Here is a 16,436-nt window from a genome sequence, read left to right as displayed (position 1 = left end):
CCAGCCAGGTGCCCCTCATACCGTCATATTCTTCCTACGCCACTCCCTGACACAAAAACTTGGTCCCTTCGTGACTCACTGACACAAATAGACACACCTGCTTCATTTCTCACTCTTTGACTCACACCGTATGACCCCTTAAGATACATGCGCTGATCCCTCCCTCACACCCATATCTTCAAATTGAACTATCCATACCCTCAAATGCACACACACACATACTCACTCCCATAGGTGCAAACACCTGGCCCGAGACAAACCTTGTGACCACACTTACGCGGACACCCTCACTCCCTTATTCGGACACGTTTGTTCTCTCTTACAATTTTAGAGAAAGTATGTTGACCAGTAATGTGCTGGTAAATGTTTAACGAGCCCCTCTCCCGGCTGGGAGGGAGGAGCTCTGATTTATGGCACTTGTCAATTTCCACGGTGCACCCTGGCCATGGCCAATTTCAAGCTAACAATGATTCTACAACCTGCCCACAAAATTCCTGACAACTTAACCACGGCTCCCAGAAGCGCTCAGCCCCAGTATACGCTGTGTGCAGCCCATCACATTTGTCATCCCTTGCTTTCAGTGACTCACTGGCCTTAGCCGGAGCACAGGACTTCAGTTCTCTACCTCACGGAGGCAGTGTAGTGCATGGTTAACAGCTATTACGTTCTTCTCTTAAAATGATGTCATGAGGCTTTAAGTGATGTTTGTAAGGTACTGAGCACAATGCCTGGCCCGTAATAAGAACACTGTACCAAGATTATTTTAAATCATCCTTTCTGATTCGCTGACCCCCGGACAACCCAAGACTCCAGAGACAGAGATCCAACTTCTCCCCAGGACAACCAGCTCTACCATAGAGAATCACTAAACTATATCCTCTGAGCAAAGGCATGCTCTGAATTGTGTGACACACATTCTCTCCGACCTCAAGGAGTTTAGGGGAGAGGAAATCTACAATATCGGAGTTGGAAGACAGTGCCTGGCAGCCCTCAGGCAAATTCAGTTCTCAAAAGCGTTTTGTTTGGTCAGCAGAAAGCGTGTCTCTTCCATTTTCACAGTCCCCATCCTTCCCATTGTCTTACAGCCTCCCCACTTTTCTCAATTATGCTACTGGCCCGGCCCTTCAGCCGATCCAGCTGGCCACTCCCTGATTTAAAACCAATACCCTTGTATTTCTAAATTGAGGTTTAGGTGGGTAAATGATAACAAAAGTTAACTTTTATTGACCATTTACTTTGTGCCAGGCATTATCTGAATTAATACCTCAACCCTAGGAGTTGGGTAGTTAGGAATCTTCTTTTTCACAGACAGGAAACAGGCCAAGAGTGAGGAACTAACTAACTAACTTGCCAAGTCACGGACTGAGTAAGCGATTTGAATCTTTGAATCGAGGTGCGTTTGGCTCTTGTCTCCTAAAATAGGACTAGATCGAGGGGAGAGAGGGCATTCCAGGTAAGATAACCCGAGTGAAAGGGGTGGGTAGACAGCCCTGTTTTCTGTGGACACCAGGCACTGGGGGGAAGGCGGTGGGCGGAGGGGGGGAAGGGGGGCTTTGAACACTGGAAGATAAAGGTACTGGCGTTTGGACAAACGGAGTTGGCCCCTTTCCTTTCACTCCTACCACCATCATGCCAGGGTAAGCCTGGAATCCTGCAGTGGTCTTCCCTTCCCGCTTTCATCTCTGTTCATCTCAGTATATAGTCCTCACTCATGATTGTTTGGGAACGCTCCTAGGTCTTCCAACCTGCCCCTGCTCAGAATCCTTCAGGACCTTGCCCTTGGTCTGAGGATAAACTCCAAAAGCTTCACTATGACCTTTAAGACCCTGCCTCTGCCTACCCATCCAGCATCTGTCCGTGCTAATCTCCCATTGCCTGTTTTGCTTTGTGATAACACTGGGGCGATATCTATTAAGGCTCGCCTCATCCCTTGGCCATTTTATCCTTGCAAGTTCACTCCGCTTGGACGTCACGTTCTCAAAGGGGCCCTTCCGACCCCCCCCCCCACCCTATCTAGATGAGGCTGCTCCGTTCTTTCTCACAGCACCCTACTCTTTTCTTCACATGGCTTAGGATGTTAGGTGATTATTAATGTGTGTGTGTGTGTGTGCACGCGTGTGTATGTATGTTGAAGATTAAAGTCTGTCTCCATCACGGGACTGCAAATTCCTCAAGGGCAAGGACTGTGCTCATTTCCTTGGCTGCCGTATTCCCAGTGGTGACCACAGTCCCTGCCAACGTTAGCTTTCCAATAAGTGTTTGTAGACTAAAGAGACGAACTATGGGTGCCGGTGGGAGCCGTAGCTCCTTTGCATTGGGTGGCGCACACACACACACAGAAGACCATTCCCTGGTAGCGCTCGGTAGACGTCGGAATAAGTTTCGACCGTGGGCACAAGGATTCATTTCAGCTTAAACTTTATTGGTTTGGCTTCTCTCGGGGGCCCTGGGGTGCAGCTGAGGCCTGAGCAAATGAAGGGCAGAGTCCGGACCTGAGCTGGGTTTGGTCCGAGTCACTGAAACCTGGGGAGAGTGGAAAGAGGAGGGGTAGTGGTTGGAGAGGGGGGTCATTATCCACTTAGAGTCGGCAAAGCAAATCCATCCTGGTGCCCAGCCATGGTTCAGCTGCTCCTACCTCCCAATTACCTTCTTAATTATAAGTCATCAAAGTAAGTCCAGAAAGCACCCACCACCTTCCTACGGGGAGAATTTCTCACACTCTTCTCCATTGTTCTGATCCCGCCCCCCTCCCCCTTTCCCTTCCTGCCCCCTACAGGAAGCCATCCCAGATTTGGTCCCCGGCTTGCCAGCATGGAAGCCTGAGATGTATTTCGGTTTCCACGCCTCAGTGTTTGCAGCTTGAAATGAGTGTCCTTGGGGCGCCTGGGTGGCGCAGTCGGTTGAGCGTCCGACTTCAGCTCAGGTCACGATCTCGCGGTCTGTGAGTTCGAGCCCCGCGTCGGGCTCTGGGCTGATGGCTCGGAGCCTGGAGCCTGTTTCCGATTCTGTGTCTCCCTCTCTCTCTGCCCCTCCCCCCGTTCATGCTCTGTCTCTCTCTGTCCCAAAAATAAATAAAAAAACGTTGGGGAAAAAAAAAATTTAAAAGAAATGAGTGTCCTTTAGGTGGGCGGATCTCTTCACGGTGTTAGTCATCCCTTGCTTCTGGGACATAATAGATGAAAGGACTTCCTAGCCGGTGAGGTCGATTCAAGGACCACTGAGACCCACAGAGAGAGGAAACATGCCTCCAACTCTACAAGTGCCGTCACTGGGAAGGGGCCATGGGACAAGGATACAGTGGGAAAGCCGAGAATAGGATGGGGTGGGCGGGGAGGTGAGCGCAGCCTGTCACCTGGACGCAGTGGAGACAGAAGTTCAAGAAGGGATAATAGCCGCCAACATCACTGAACTCCTATTCCTCACAGGTTGCTCTCGGCTCTCTCCCTGGATTATCTCGCTTAAACCTGACAACAGTCCCATGAAGTGGTCTGAATAAGCCTTGATTTTCGTGAAAACACGGAGGTTCAGAGAGGCTTATGGGTTTGCTGGGGTGACGATCTGAACCCATGCGCGGCCCCAAAGCCCAAGCTTATGAGCGCTGTGTATGATGCCCAAAGCCGCCGACCGCCGCCCCCACCTGAGCCTGCAGATTTCCATCTGATCCGCCATCCAAGCCAGCAGCTCTCGAATCAGTAAATCCTTTAGCAGATCTTCATCACTGGGGTTCTTGGGTAGGGAGCTGCCAAGAAGAAAGCCTTCAGCGGGCTTGGCCATTTTTTTTTTTTTTTTTTAGCCTCGGCCCCACCCGGAGTGAGTAAATAGAGGGCCCGGGACTCCAAGGGGCAGCGGGGGTGGGGGGAGGGAGTCAACACAGCTGCTCTCTCTCTCTCATCTCAGCTTTCAAAGCTCCACCCTGGTCTGCAGGCCACAGGGGAATAGGGGGTCTTCGATACAGACGTCCCACCCACCCACCCACCCAGAATGCCTTCCCCAAACCCGAGAGGTGATTTAGCGCACATTCACTCTCTAGAATGATCCGAAGCTTCCTCAGCTTTCTCGGAGAGGGGGCAACTGACGTCAAGGGACTGGCTTTGGAAGGGTCCCCATTCCTCAAACACGGCCTTCCTGAAGTTTGTCGGGGAGAAGCGGGGAAGCCAGATTCCTGAGGTCTCTTGCCCTGCCCCCTCTCCTTGCCTCTGTGACTCTGCGTACTAGGTCATCAATCGTCGGGACTCTGGCCCCCAAACCCCTCCTTGGACCCCAGCCCCGATTTCTCCCAGGCTTCTCCCCTTAAGCTTGGGCTGGCCTCCGGGAACTCAGAGAAGACCCCTCTTTGAACAGAGAGTGGAAGGGGATGCTTATCTGGGGCCTTGCCCTGCTCCAGGGTCTGGGAGAGGGAACAATGAGGCCCTGCCCCCACTCCTTCCCTTGTGGGCTGACTCACCCCTGCTGCGCCCTCGCCGCCCCCTCCTTCCTGTTAGATTGATGGGCCAGCTCCAGGGCCCCGGCCTCCCTCTGGGTGATGTTGTGCTTCCAGCTGGTCAGGTAAAGATTAGGGGGTGGGTGGGGCTGGGGAGACTCCAGATGTCCCCCCCCCGTCCCCAAGCGCTCCGATCTTTGGGGACCTTAACCCAAGTCGCAGAGGGGACGTCTTTGTTCAACGGCCCCACTGCCTGTCTTCAGCTGCCAGAGAGGAGCTTTTCGGCGTCTACCGTGCTGAGCAAACAGCAAGGGCAGGGGAAGGGACTTGGCCAAGAGAAGAAGAAGGACAAGGGCAGTGTATCCTATTTCCTGAGTCCGAAGTGACCACCACCAAATCGTCATTGTCAGCAGCTCAGCGATCTCTGTCTTAGTCCCCAGCCCAGTGGGGATCCTCTGTGAGCCCCCCCAACCCCCCCCCACCCCCCGCCCGCCATCTTCCCTGATCCTTCTCCTTAGAAGAAGACTGGAAAATTGCCTTAGTCCCACGCCAGACTGGGCTACCGCCTGAGCCCTGGTCAGGGCCACCATGTTGCCCAGCTCCCCATCGGTGCCTAAGGGAAAGGCACAGCCTGGAGTTGAAGTACAGGCCCGCGTGGCACATGTGACATCCGGTCTACACGAAGGAAGGCACAGCCAGCCTGGGGCCAAGAGAGGGCAGGTGCATTGACTTACTCATTCTTCTTCCCCTTCTGGGCCAGCAGCCAGTTCACAAAGTCTTGTTGGCGGATCTTGTCCATAGCGATGCTGTAGTCACTGATGAAAGTCCCCTCGGCGTACCTGGGGCCTCGAGGTCGGGGGCCACTGACCCTAGTGTGGAGTCTGGGGGGGCAGGGAGGGGAGACGAGAGAGAAAGCAGGACACCGTGGGAGGGGCAGGGGGCGAGGGGACTCACGATGCGGGGACAAACGATCGATCGTCACTGACAGGAGGCTGATGTTTGAAAACAACCCTCCCCCCTTTCTTGGGAGTCAGTTTTTATGGAGACGCCCTGTTGTCTAAGCATCAAGCCCCTGGGACTCTGTCCTCAGCCCAAGGGCCCACTGCATCCTTAGTGGGTGTGGCTCTCGCTTCCGGGCAGAGAGGGATCAGGGGTCCCCCTGAACTCAGGGGACTGATCTCAGGTCCCTCCTCTACTCCTCTTGCCTGGCCCAACCCCATTCAAGTCTTCGTTCTTGATCCATACCAACAGTAGTGAGCCCTCACATAACGGCACTTACTCTGTTCCAGATCCTCTATAAGCCCTTTACTGCGTAAACTCATGTGATCCTGATAACACCCCTACAAGGTAGACACCATATTTTTAAAAACTTTTTTTTTTAACGCTTATTCATTTTTTTGAGAGACAGAGCGTGAGTGAGGGAGGAGAAGAGAGAGAGGAAGACACAGAATCTGAAGCAGGCTCCGGGCTCTGAGCTGTCAGCCCAGAGCCCGATGCGGGGCTCGAACTCACAGACCGTGAGATCGTGACCTGAGCCGAAGTCGGATGCCCAACCGACTGAGCCACCCAGGTGCCCCCAGACACCATATTTTTTTGTGTATTTATTTATTTTGAGAGAGAGAGAGAGAGAGAGAGGAAGAGAGAATCCCAAGCAGGCACCAAGTGTGGAGCCTGATGCGGGGCTTGAACCCACGAACCATGAGATCACGGCCTGAGCCGCAGTCGGACATTCAACCCCCTGAGCCACCCAGGCGCCCCAGGCAGACGCTCTTTCTATCCCTTTTTGGGAACGAGGAAACCAAGGTGCGGCGAGATTGATGTAGCACACACAGTGCAGGGGGCAGATCTAGGATCCACCCTCGGGCAGTGTGAGCCCACGTTCCCAGCTTCTATGTGACGGCCCCTGTCCTCGTCCACATCTGACGTGGCTGATTTGTGGGGAAGACGGCTAGTCCTTGCCTCCGACAAGGCCCAGCTCTTTGCTCAGACAAGTCCCTCCTGGTCCTCCGGAGCACAGAGGCCCCATGCTCCACGGGCTCAGAACATTCTGCCTTTCCTCGCGGTGCTCGGCACAGCCTGCAACTCGCCTAGGTGGTTCTTTGTCCCCCGCTTTGGGCCTGTACGTTCCGCGAGGCATTTGTGGACCACTCGGCGCGTTTATGTCCTGTGGGTGGCGCCCAGGAGGCCTTCGCTACAGTTTGACCAAAGACTGAACATACGTGAACGCTGAAGGCTTTCGCTAGGAAGGGAGGCGCCGTCCTCTAGTTCAGACACTGAGCCACTGAGGAGGAAGTCCTTCCAGAGATCTAACCACAGTCTCTCTTGTGGCAGTGGGAGCTCGGAATAAATACCCTCTGGTTCTGTCCTCACTCGGCGCACACACACTGCTGGCAGGTTCTCCCTCCAGTTCTTCCCTCTTGGCCTGGGATTCCTCCCTTTCTCACCCCCTCCGCCCCCTCAAAGCCAGAACCCGGCCATCCTCTGCGGCCTCCTCCCCTGCACCCCTACCTGGAGTGACCCTCCCCTTTCTCTGCCAGCACCGCGGCCAGGAGCAGGGACCCCAGCAGCAGATTGAAGATCTTCGTGGCTCCCATCTTCCAAGGGTTATTTCCTGAGCGAAGAGACAAAAGGGGACCAGGATGAGGGAAGCAGCGTGCTCAGGGACAGCCGGTGTGGCCGGCCACGTCCCGCTGACGCCTCAGAGCGTTGTGCGGGTTCTGAAAGCTGGGGACCCTGAGCTCTGGGGATCAGGGCTTTTCTGGGAGGCTGGAGCCGCGCCTTGGGGAGCGGCAGGGGCTCTCAGATCGGCCGTCACCTAAACCATCACAGAACCTCCTGCCCGGAGTGAAAGTCACCAGCAGGACCGGACCGTCTCATCCTCTCCTTCTCGAGCTTCATTGTTTCTACCCGGGGTCCCCCTGCAGGAAGACGAGCCCGGACATCTCTAGGTCTGGCTTGGGCTTCTTGGGGCTTGGGAGGAAGGTTCATTACTGCTTTTCACCCCTTTTCAAGACGCCCCCCCCCCCCGGATGAAATGGGGTCAGACCTGCTGCGCCCTCCTTCCTTGGCCACCTGGGTGTTACAGGAATCCTGAGAACCGCCGCCTTATTTCTCACGTAGAGGAAAAGAAAGAGGTGCCGGGGTGACGGTGCTGAGCATTAACGGGTGCCAAGATCCACTGCCCCTCCAGTATCCCGTCCGTTCCCTGTCCCAGCTGCTCTCTTACCTGGCTTCCTTTCCAGCTCTTCCTTAGATCGAGGACAGGGCAGGGATTGCTTCCTCCCACCTTCTGGACCTTTGGAGCCTCTCTCAAGAGAGTCGGCGGTAGCCCCTTTATATCCAGGCATCGCACACCTGCTGATTAGCCTAAAAGCATCTTATCTCAAAAAATTAAGTCCGCAGCTCCTGCCACATTAAGTCCATTTTACGCGTAATAAAGCTGCCCTTTCCACCTGAACTGTGCTAATCGATGATTAACATTTGGGTATCTCGGCTGCCTCAGACGGCAGGCTACCTTAAGGGTCCCCTTTCTTCTCCCCCCGCCCCCACTTCTGGGCACGGGGCCCTGTATTCTTCCCGCCCCACTTCCTTTACAGGTGCTCTCAGAAGGGATGCCCTGGGTGAGGGCACACTTGGGTAGGGTGGCATTGCCTGGGGTAGGACCGCTCCCACAGGCCACAGGCCGCCCCTGGATCAGAGAGAGCGGGGCACAGTCCTTTGAACCCCGGCCCCGGATAGTGGCCCACAGCTTTGGCAGTGAAGCGATGTCCCCGCTGCGAAATCTAGGGGGATATCCCAGCTGGCTGGGGGAAAGGGCTGGAGAGTGAGACCGTTGAGGGGACACGAAGAATGGGGGGTTCCTGGGGTAGCCGGGAACCACAAACTTACAGCCAAGCTGCCTTCCTCCGTAGGGGCAGGGTAGAGGCAGGGGGGTGGGGTGGGGAAAGAGGCACATTTACCCCTTGGGAACTCGAGGGAAGGCGGGCAGCTACAATTCTATCTGTAAAGATTTATTGGGGCGCCTGGGTGGCTCAGTTGGTTGAGCGTCCAACTCCCGATTTCGACTCCGGTCATGATTTCATGGTCCGTGAGTTGGAGCCCCTCCCAGGCTCTACGCTGACAGCGTGGAGCCTGCTTGGGATTCTCTCTCTCCCTCTCCCTCCCCACCCTGCCCCTCTCCCCCTGCTCACATACTCTCTCTCTAAAATATAAAATAAATCCTAAAAAAAAAAAAAGTTATGATATCCAAGCCTCTCTCCTCAAATGCCCTACACAAGAGAATGCCCTATACAAGAGAAGTCTGTGGTTCTGTCTCTGCCATCAGACTGGGGGATCTGAGGGTATGCTGTCCCTGTCAGGCTGGAGGGCTCACCAGGGCATGGCTTTGTCTCCCTGATCAGACCTGGGGGGGGGGGGGGCTCTCTGAGATCAGGAGTATGAACCAAAGGCTACCTGTTCCCCATCCCACAGAAGCTTCCGGAGTGAGGCTAAGGGTCATCCTGAAGGAGCTGCCTCTGACTCTCTCCAAGCACTAAGCACATGGCTCTGTCTTCAGGGCTCAGGCTCGAAGGGGCAGGGCAGACACTGCATTTGGGGCAGACCCCCAAGGCCTCCTTCCTAGGCTCTTCCTTCTCCGCTCGCCGTGGTACTTTGAACCCCAAACAACCAAGCTCGTGCCCTGCCTATTAGCTCCAGGCTCGGCTGATAAAGGCCACTTTCCTTTCCAGGTAAACTGTGCAGCCGGGAAGCAGCTCCAGCGTGAAGTTAAGTGCTTGTGTGGGACGAGGGGGTAACTGGACTAGGGGAGCAACTCGTCTCTGCTCCCTAGAAACCTCGCCCACCCGCCGCCTATGTTTCACCGTCGAGAAGAACTTCTCTCCCGGCAAGCTCTGCAAATTCCATCTCCCGGCTCTCAATGGGGAGAGATTAGGCATCATTTCAGATCTGGCCTCCAGAGGGGATGTGGGGGTGCTTGTGATCCTGTTTCCTGTTGAGCAACAGTTGATGGGCTCGCTCGGAAGGGTGTGTGTCAAAACCTGGGCACCCCTGCCTGGAGGCACAAGGTATCCAGGAAGGGTGAACATCATTCCCTGGGACCCCTAGGTCTAATGCCCAACAAGACTTGAGGGTTCTGGGATGGGTCCTGGCAGCCCTAAGTCACTGCCTGGTTCTCTGGGGATTAGTTTGGGGGCCAGGCTCCTCCGAAGGCCAGTTGTGCCTCAAACCCGCACGTCACCCCGTCTTGGAGGGGACCCCCAACCTGTTTCCCTTTGATCTTTGGCTCTCAGGCAGTGGACAGACTAGAGAGAATGTGCCCTGGGCCCTGGGGGAGGAAGGAATGTAGGGAGGGCCAGAGGAGGAGATCAGAGAAGATGCCAGATGCCCAGGGAGACCCCCAGCCCCCAACCCAGGGCATATTGGGAGGTTGGAGAATGGAAAAGGTGGCCTTCCGCGTTTCCGGGGATCAGAGACTGCTGAACTTGATCAAAAATAGTTCAGTCAATCCCCTGCAACCCCACCAGCCCGTCCACGCACGATAAGTGCCCGAGGGTGCAGATTCCAGCACAGTGCAGCCGTGGGGACAGGGAGGGGGACCCTGGACGTGGCAGACCCTCAGTCCACTGGGGAAACTTTCCAGGATGTGGGGGGTCAGAGAGGTCACAGGGGACGGGAAGGCAGAAGCCCGGCTACAAAGGCCAATGGCCCAGACAGGTGGAGAGCGGGTGTGTGTGTGCATGTTTTTGGGGGGGGGGGTCCTAAGGACTCATAGAAGCCAGGGAATCAGCACAGGAAGGGATAATGGCAGTATTGTTGCAAGAGAACCCAGGGTCCTGCTCCCCAGAGCCTCCTGATTCTGGATTGAGGCCCCAGGATGAGAACCCGAGCAGCAGAGAGGCTTTGGGGGTTGCCGGCTTTTCCAGCAAGAAAAACTGGAAGGTGGTGACTCACCCCCGCCCCCCAACCCTCCAACCCCCCCCACAGCCCAAGGGCCACAGCGGACATTCCAGGCCCAGCACCACAGCCAGGCCAGGGTGACTCAGAGGGCTGGTTGTAGCCTCCCTGCCAGGGACTCCGCCTCAGAGGTCGACTCGGGCTTCAAGCTCATGGGCTGACTCAGAAAGCAGATATCCCTCTCTGATCTCTCTTACACCAGGTGGCAGATTTATACTTCCTCTCCTGCAGAGGAGACAGAGACGCAAGCTTTGCTGAGCCATGTGCTCTGCGCCTTGCCTCCCCAGTCACCTCTCGAGCGCGGTCGTGGGCCCAAACATGTCTGTGCACGCCAGCCCCGGTACCACTCCGGTCAAGATAGGTCCTTTGCCGGAGGAATCTTCGAGAAAGAAGATACTTGGTCCAGGAGATCGTAATACCCTGGCATGATGACAGATAGGTTAACCACCCTTACGGCGGTGAGCGATTTTTAATGGATTATAATTGTCAGGTCACTATGCCATACACCCCAGGCCAATATCTGAACTAGACTTTGATGAAAATAAATAAATAAATAAAGGGGCGCCTGGGTGGCTCCGTCGGTCAGCCTCTGACTCTCTTGACTTCGGCTCGGGTCGTGATCTCGGGGTGCGTGAGTTCAAGCCCCGCGTCCCGGCTCCGCCCTGCCCTCGCGGAGCCTGCTTGGGATTCTCTTGTCTCCCTCTCTCTCCGCCCCTCCCCTGCTCATGCTCTCTCTCAAAATAGGTAACTAAACTTTAAATAAATAAAATAAAAGTCTTCGTTAAAAACAGGGAATGTGCTACCTACCGCCTCTCTTGGCCAGCTGCTATAAGGAAGCCGTTTGGAAGTCCCTCTCAATGCCGACCCCAATCCCTCTTGCTGTTTTCAAAGGCTCTCTTTTGTCTGCCTTGGTCAAAAAAGGGCTCAGCCCTTAGTAGTCGCAGCCTAATCAGTGGGAGGAGAGCTGCGGCGGCGCGGCGAAGAGGCAGAACTGGGGAGTGGGGGGTGGGGGGGCCACAAGGCTCTCATCCCCCCCCCCCCCCGCCCCCAGGAAGAGAGGGAAAAGCTGGAGGTGTTTTTAGGATGAAAAGCCAAAGGGCTGGGCCTCCCAGAGAAAGCTGCATTCCTGACCCTTTCTCTGCCCCAGGTGGGAGCACATTCCAGGGGGGAGGGAGGTGAGGGGGTGAGAAGAGAGGGCCTGCCCTTCGTTTTCCCTGCAGGGGGACAACTTCCAGGGTCCCCAGCGAGCCCCCCCCCCCCCCATTCCTGGGCTAGGTGAGGGGCGAGCCCTCTATAACCTCAGCCACCAACCAATCACACCCTTCTTTAAGTAGATTAGGGAGGAGCCTGTGGGGCGGAGAGGGGGCATTCCAGCCGCCCGCCCCTCCCCAGGTGAGGTCTGGCTTTGGGCAAAGCCCTTATCCGGGCGGAGCTTTCGTCTGCCCATCTCGGAACTGGAGATAAGACGGGAGAATCCAGGAGCGCCTGGCTGGCTCAGCAGGGTTGATCTCAGGGTGGTGAGTTCAAGCCCCACAGTGGGGCATAGAGCCTCCTTCAAAAGCACACGAACAGCCGCCGCCACCCCCCCCACCCCAAACAAAAACAGAATCGGTCCTCCCTACCCCGTGGGCAAGTGTGGCATTGATGTCTGGTTCGCCTGAAGGCATCCTGCCAGTGTTGGCAGGTGGCATTCTCTGGAAAGATCTCCACCTCACTCTAATGGCGAGAATTCAGTAAGACGGAATAACAAATCCAGGCCGACTCGGCCCTTCGCCTGGCGCAGGGAAGGTTCATGACATCCGCCTGTTAGGGGTGAGGGCTGTGGAGACAGACCCGCCTAGGCTAGCAGCAGGGTGGTTTAGAGCAACTAAATCAAAGGTGCTTCGGATCAGCTTTCTGGAAAATGGAGAATGTCATGATTCCTGCCTCAGAGAATTGATTTGGGAAACATGTCTACTGAGCAGATACATTGTGTTACCTTGTATGTTGATACATTCCTGATCTTTTGCAGGGGAACAAATTACTCCAAACCTTAGTTTATTTTTTATTTTTATTTATTTATGTATCTATGTATTTATTTTGAGAGAGAGAGAGAGACTGAGCACGGGTCGGGGAGGGGCCGAGAGAGAGGGAGACACAGAATCCGAAGCAGGCTCCAGGCTCCGAGCTGTCAGCCCGGAGCCCGACGTGGGGTTGGGACCCACGGACCGTGAGATCGTGACCAGCCGGAGTCGGACACTTGAACGACTGAATCACCCAAGTGCCCCTAAAGATTTTATTTGTAAGCAGTCTCTACACCCAACGTGGGGCTCAAACTCAACAACCCTGAGATCAAGAGTCTCACGCTCCACCCACTCAGCCAGCCAGGCGCCCCCAAACTCTAACAGTTCAAAGCCACAGACGGTTGACCTCTCACCGTTTCTGAGGATCAGGACTCTGGCGGTGGCTTAGTTGGGTGGTTCTAGCTGAGGGTCTTTCATAAAGTTGAGGTCAGCTGTCAGTGGAGTCGCTGACACCCCCAGAACCCTGGGGCCTTAGATCACCTTCCAACACCTTCCAAGCTTGTTGCAGCGACTGTAGACAGAAGGCTTCAGCGCCTCCCCGTGTGGACCTCTCTGCGCTTCTTCCCCCAGAGCAAAGTCACACACTTAAAATGACAGCCTAGGTGAAACTCAGAAATGGCATGCTATCCCACCAGCTTTATGCTATTGGTCACAGAGACCAACCAGATTCACGAAGCATTTCTTTTCATGGCCGTAAACTCTGGCCATTTAAGATCTACTTATGCGGGGCGCCTGGGTGGCGCAGTCGGTTAAGCGTCCGACTTCAGCCAGGTCACGATCTCGCGGTCCGTGAGTTCGAGCCGCGCGTCGGGCTCTGGGCTGATGGCTCAGAGCCTGGAGCCTGTTTCCAATTCTGTGTCTCCCTCTCTCTCTGCCCCTCCCCCGTTCATGCTCTGTCTCTCTCTATCCCAAAAATGAATAAACGTGAAAAAAAAAATTTAATATCTACTTATTGAGAACTGAGATGATTTTGCATCCTGAAGACAGGCAAAGCAAGTAATTTCCCTGATATTCCACAAAGACCCAGCAGAGTACAGACATCAAAATGAGTTGGATTCCAAGCCTGTACTTGCTTTTTAGGCAGAAAATACTGCTTGGGACATACTTACACCAAAAAAAAAAAAAAGTGGTTTGTTGTTGTTTTTAATTTTTTAATGTTTATTTATTATTTATTTTTGAAAGAGAGCAAGCAGGGGAGGGGCAGAGAGAGGGACACAGAATCCCAAGCAGCCTCCAGGCTCTGTGCTGTCAGCACAGAGCCCGATGCGGGGCTTGAACCGTGAGATCACGACCTGAGCCAAAACCAAGAGTGAGACGCTTGACCAACTGAGCCACCCGCGCACCTCACCTAAAATAAGTTTTTAAATTGTTGTTTATCTGAAATTCAGATTTGGGGAGCTTGAGTGGCTCATAGGGTTGAGCCTCCGACTCTTGATTTCAGCTCAGACCATGATCCCAGGGTCACGGGATTGAGTCCGATGTTGGGCTTTGCACTGAGCATGGAGACTAAGATCCTGTCTCTCCCTTTGCCCCTCTCCCCCACTTGCACTCTCTCTCTCTCTCTCAGATATATTTTCTACAAAACTTAACTGCACATCCTGCCCTGTTATTTGCCAAATCTGGCACCCTGGCCTGGAAAGCTTTTTAAAACCCCAATACCTCGGGGTGCCTGGCTGGCTGAGTTCATAGGGTATGTGACTCTTGATCTCAGGGCTGTGAGTTCGAGCCCCATGTTGGGTGTGGTGCCTACTTAAAAAAAAAAAAATCCCAATGCCTCAGTGCCATTCCCAAAGACTCTGATGTAATGACTCTGGAGATTTTTTTTAAAGCTTTTATTTTGAAATAATTTAAAACCGGGGCTCAGTTGAGCATCCCACTCTTGGTTTTGGCTCAGGTCATGGTCCCAGGGTTGTGGGATTGAGCCCCAGTCGGGCTCTGTGCTGGAAGTTGCAAAAATAATACAGACAACTCCAATATACCCACAGATTCATCAACTTTTAGCAATTTGCCACTTTTGTGGTATCATTCCATTATTTTTTTCTGAACATGTGAACATAGGTTATACATGTCATGTTTCTTTACCACTTAATAATTCCACGTGTATTTCCTAAGAACAAGGATATTCGCACACATAACAGCAATAAGTAAATCATGAGATTCAACAAGTTTAACATTGGTTTAAAGCATATAGTCCGTATTGCAATTTTTTCAATTGTCCCAATAGTGTCTTCTGGGGTATTTTATTTTCCCTTCGTTGTCAGATTCACCCCAGGATCATGTATCGCATTTCATTGTCATGTCTCTTTATTTTCCTTCAATTTCTCAGCCTTTCTTTGTCTTTCGTGATACTGACATTTCAGAGAGTAGAAATTCGTTGTGTTATTGAACGTTTCTTAATTTGGCTTTGTCTGATCTCTCTTCCAGATGAAATTCGGGTTATGCAGGGTGGCCAGCATACTATACAATTTAAAGTGTGTCCTTTTGGGGTGTCTGGGTGGCTCAGCCAGTTAAGCAACCGACTCTTGGTGTCCGCTCAGGTCATGATCTCAACGATTTGTGAGTTCGAGCCCCGCATCAGGCTCTGTGGTGACAGGGTGGGAACCCTGCTTGGGATTCTCTCTCCCTCTCTCTCTCTGCCCCTTCCCCACTTGCTCTCATCTCTCTCTCAAAAACAAACAAACAAATGAACATAAAAAAATCTTAAAGTGTGTCCTTGCTAAGGGATTGCACTTAGAGGATCAAAATGTCTACCTGCCCATGAGTGATGGAGATTTTCACGCTGTAGAGTTACGATTTTCCTCTTTTTAAAAAAAAAAAAAAATTAATGTTTATTTTTGAGAGAGAGAGAGAGAGAGAGACAGAGTGTGAGCAGGAGCGGGGCAGAGACGAGACACAGAATCTGAAGCAGGTTCCAGACTGTCAGCACAGAGCCTGACACGGGGCTGAAACTCACAAGCTGGGAGATCATGACCTGAGCTGAAGTCAGGCATGTAACCGATTGAGCCAACCAGGCGCCCCTCTATTTTCCTTTTTATAACTAAAATATAAAACGCTCATTTTCCAATTCGCCCCAGTGCTATCCAGGTATAACTGACACATAATTAACTGCATATATTTAATTTAAAGCGCACAGGGGCGCCTGGGTGGCTCAGTCGGTTGAGCGTCCGACTTCAGCCCAGGTCATGATCTCGCGGTCCGTGGGTTCGAGCCCCGCATCGGGCTCTGTGCTGACGGCTCAGAGCCCGGAGCCTGTTTCAGATTCTGTGTCTCCCTCTCTCTCTGACCCTCCCCCGTTCATGCTCTGTCTCTCTCTGTCTCAAAAATAAAGAAACATTAAAAAAAATTAAAAAAAAAAAATAAAGTGCACAGTGTGAGGGGTGCCTGGCTGGCTTCGTCAGTGGAGCATGTGAGTCTCGATCTCGCAGTTGTGAGGTCAAGCCCCACGTTGAACATATAGACTAATTAAAAATAAAAAAATCTTGGAGTGCCTGGGTGGCTCGGTCGGGTAACCGCCCGACTCCTGATTTTAGCGAGGTCATGATCTCACGGTTTGTGAGACTGAGCCCGAGCTGGGCTCCTAGATATCAGCACAGAGCCTGCTTGGGATTCTCTCCCTTCCTCTCTGCCCCTCCCCTGCCCTCTTGCTCACGCTTGCACACACAGACACTCTTGCTCTCTCTCTCAAAATGAACATGTAAACTTTAAGAAAGAAAAAGAAAAAATCTAGAAAAACCAAAGGGCACATTTTGACGGTTTTTTTTTTTTTTAACGTTTATTTATTTTTGAGACAGAGAGAGACAGAGCATGAACGGGGAAGGGGCAGAGAGAGAGGGAGACACAGAATCGGAAGCAGGCTCCAGGCTCTGAGCCCATCAGCCCAGAGCCTGACGCGGGGCTAGAACTCACGGACCGCGAGATCATGACCTGACCTGAGCCGAAGTCGGACGCTCAACCGACTGAGCCACCCAGGCGCCCCACATTTTCACGTTTTGAAATACATC

The 16,436-nt window shown here is 53.4% G+C and overlaps 1 protein-coding gene across 1 annotated transcript; it reads right to left on the bottom strand.

Moving 5' to 3' along the window:
• Positions 1-2,436: 2,436 nt before the first annotated feature.
• Positions 2,437-7,014, bottom strand: GIP (gastric inhibitory polypeptide). Its single transcript, XM_086685606.1, has 5 exons — positions 6,929-7,014; positions 5,155-5,301; positions 4,445-4,537; positions 3,638-3,739; positions 2,437-2,523 (listed from the first exon to the last, which is right to left on the bottom strand). Exons 1-5 carry the CDS (start codon positions 7,012-7,014, stop codon positions 2,514-2,516), a joined length of 438 nt encoding a protein of 145 aa, XP_086541732.1. The 3' UTR covers positions 2,437-2,513.
• Positions 7,015-16,436: the final 9,422 nt, after the last annotated feature.

This window comes from Puma concolor, chromosome E1, assembly GCF_028749965.1.
Source record: "Puma concolor isolate L17-30 chromosome E1, mPumCon1.1.hap2, whole genome shotgun sequence".
Classification (NCBI taxonomy): domain Eukaryota; kingdom Metazoa; phylum Chordata; class Mammalia; order Carnivora; family Felidae; genus Puma; species Puma concolor.
Note: the sequence above shows the minus strand (reverse complement) of the source record. Positions and strands in the feature narration are given on the sequence as shown.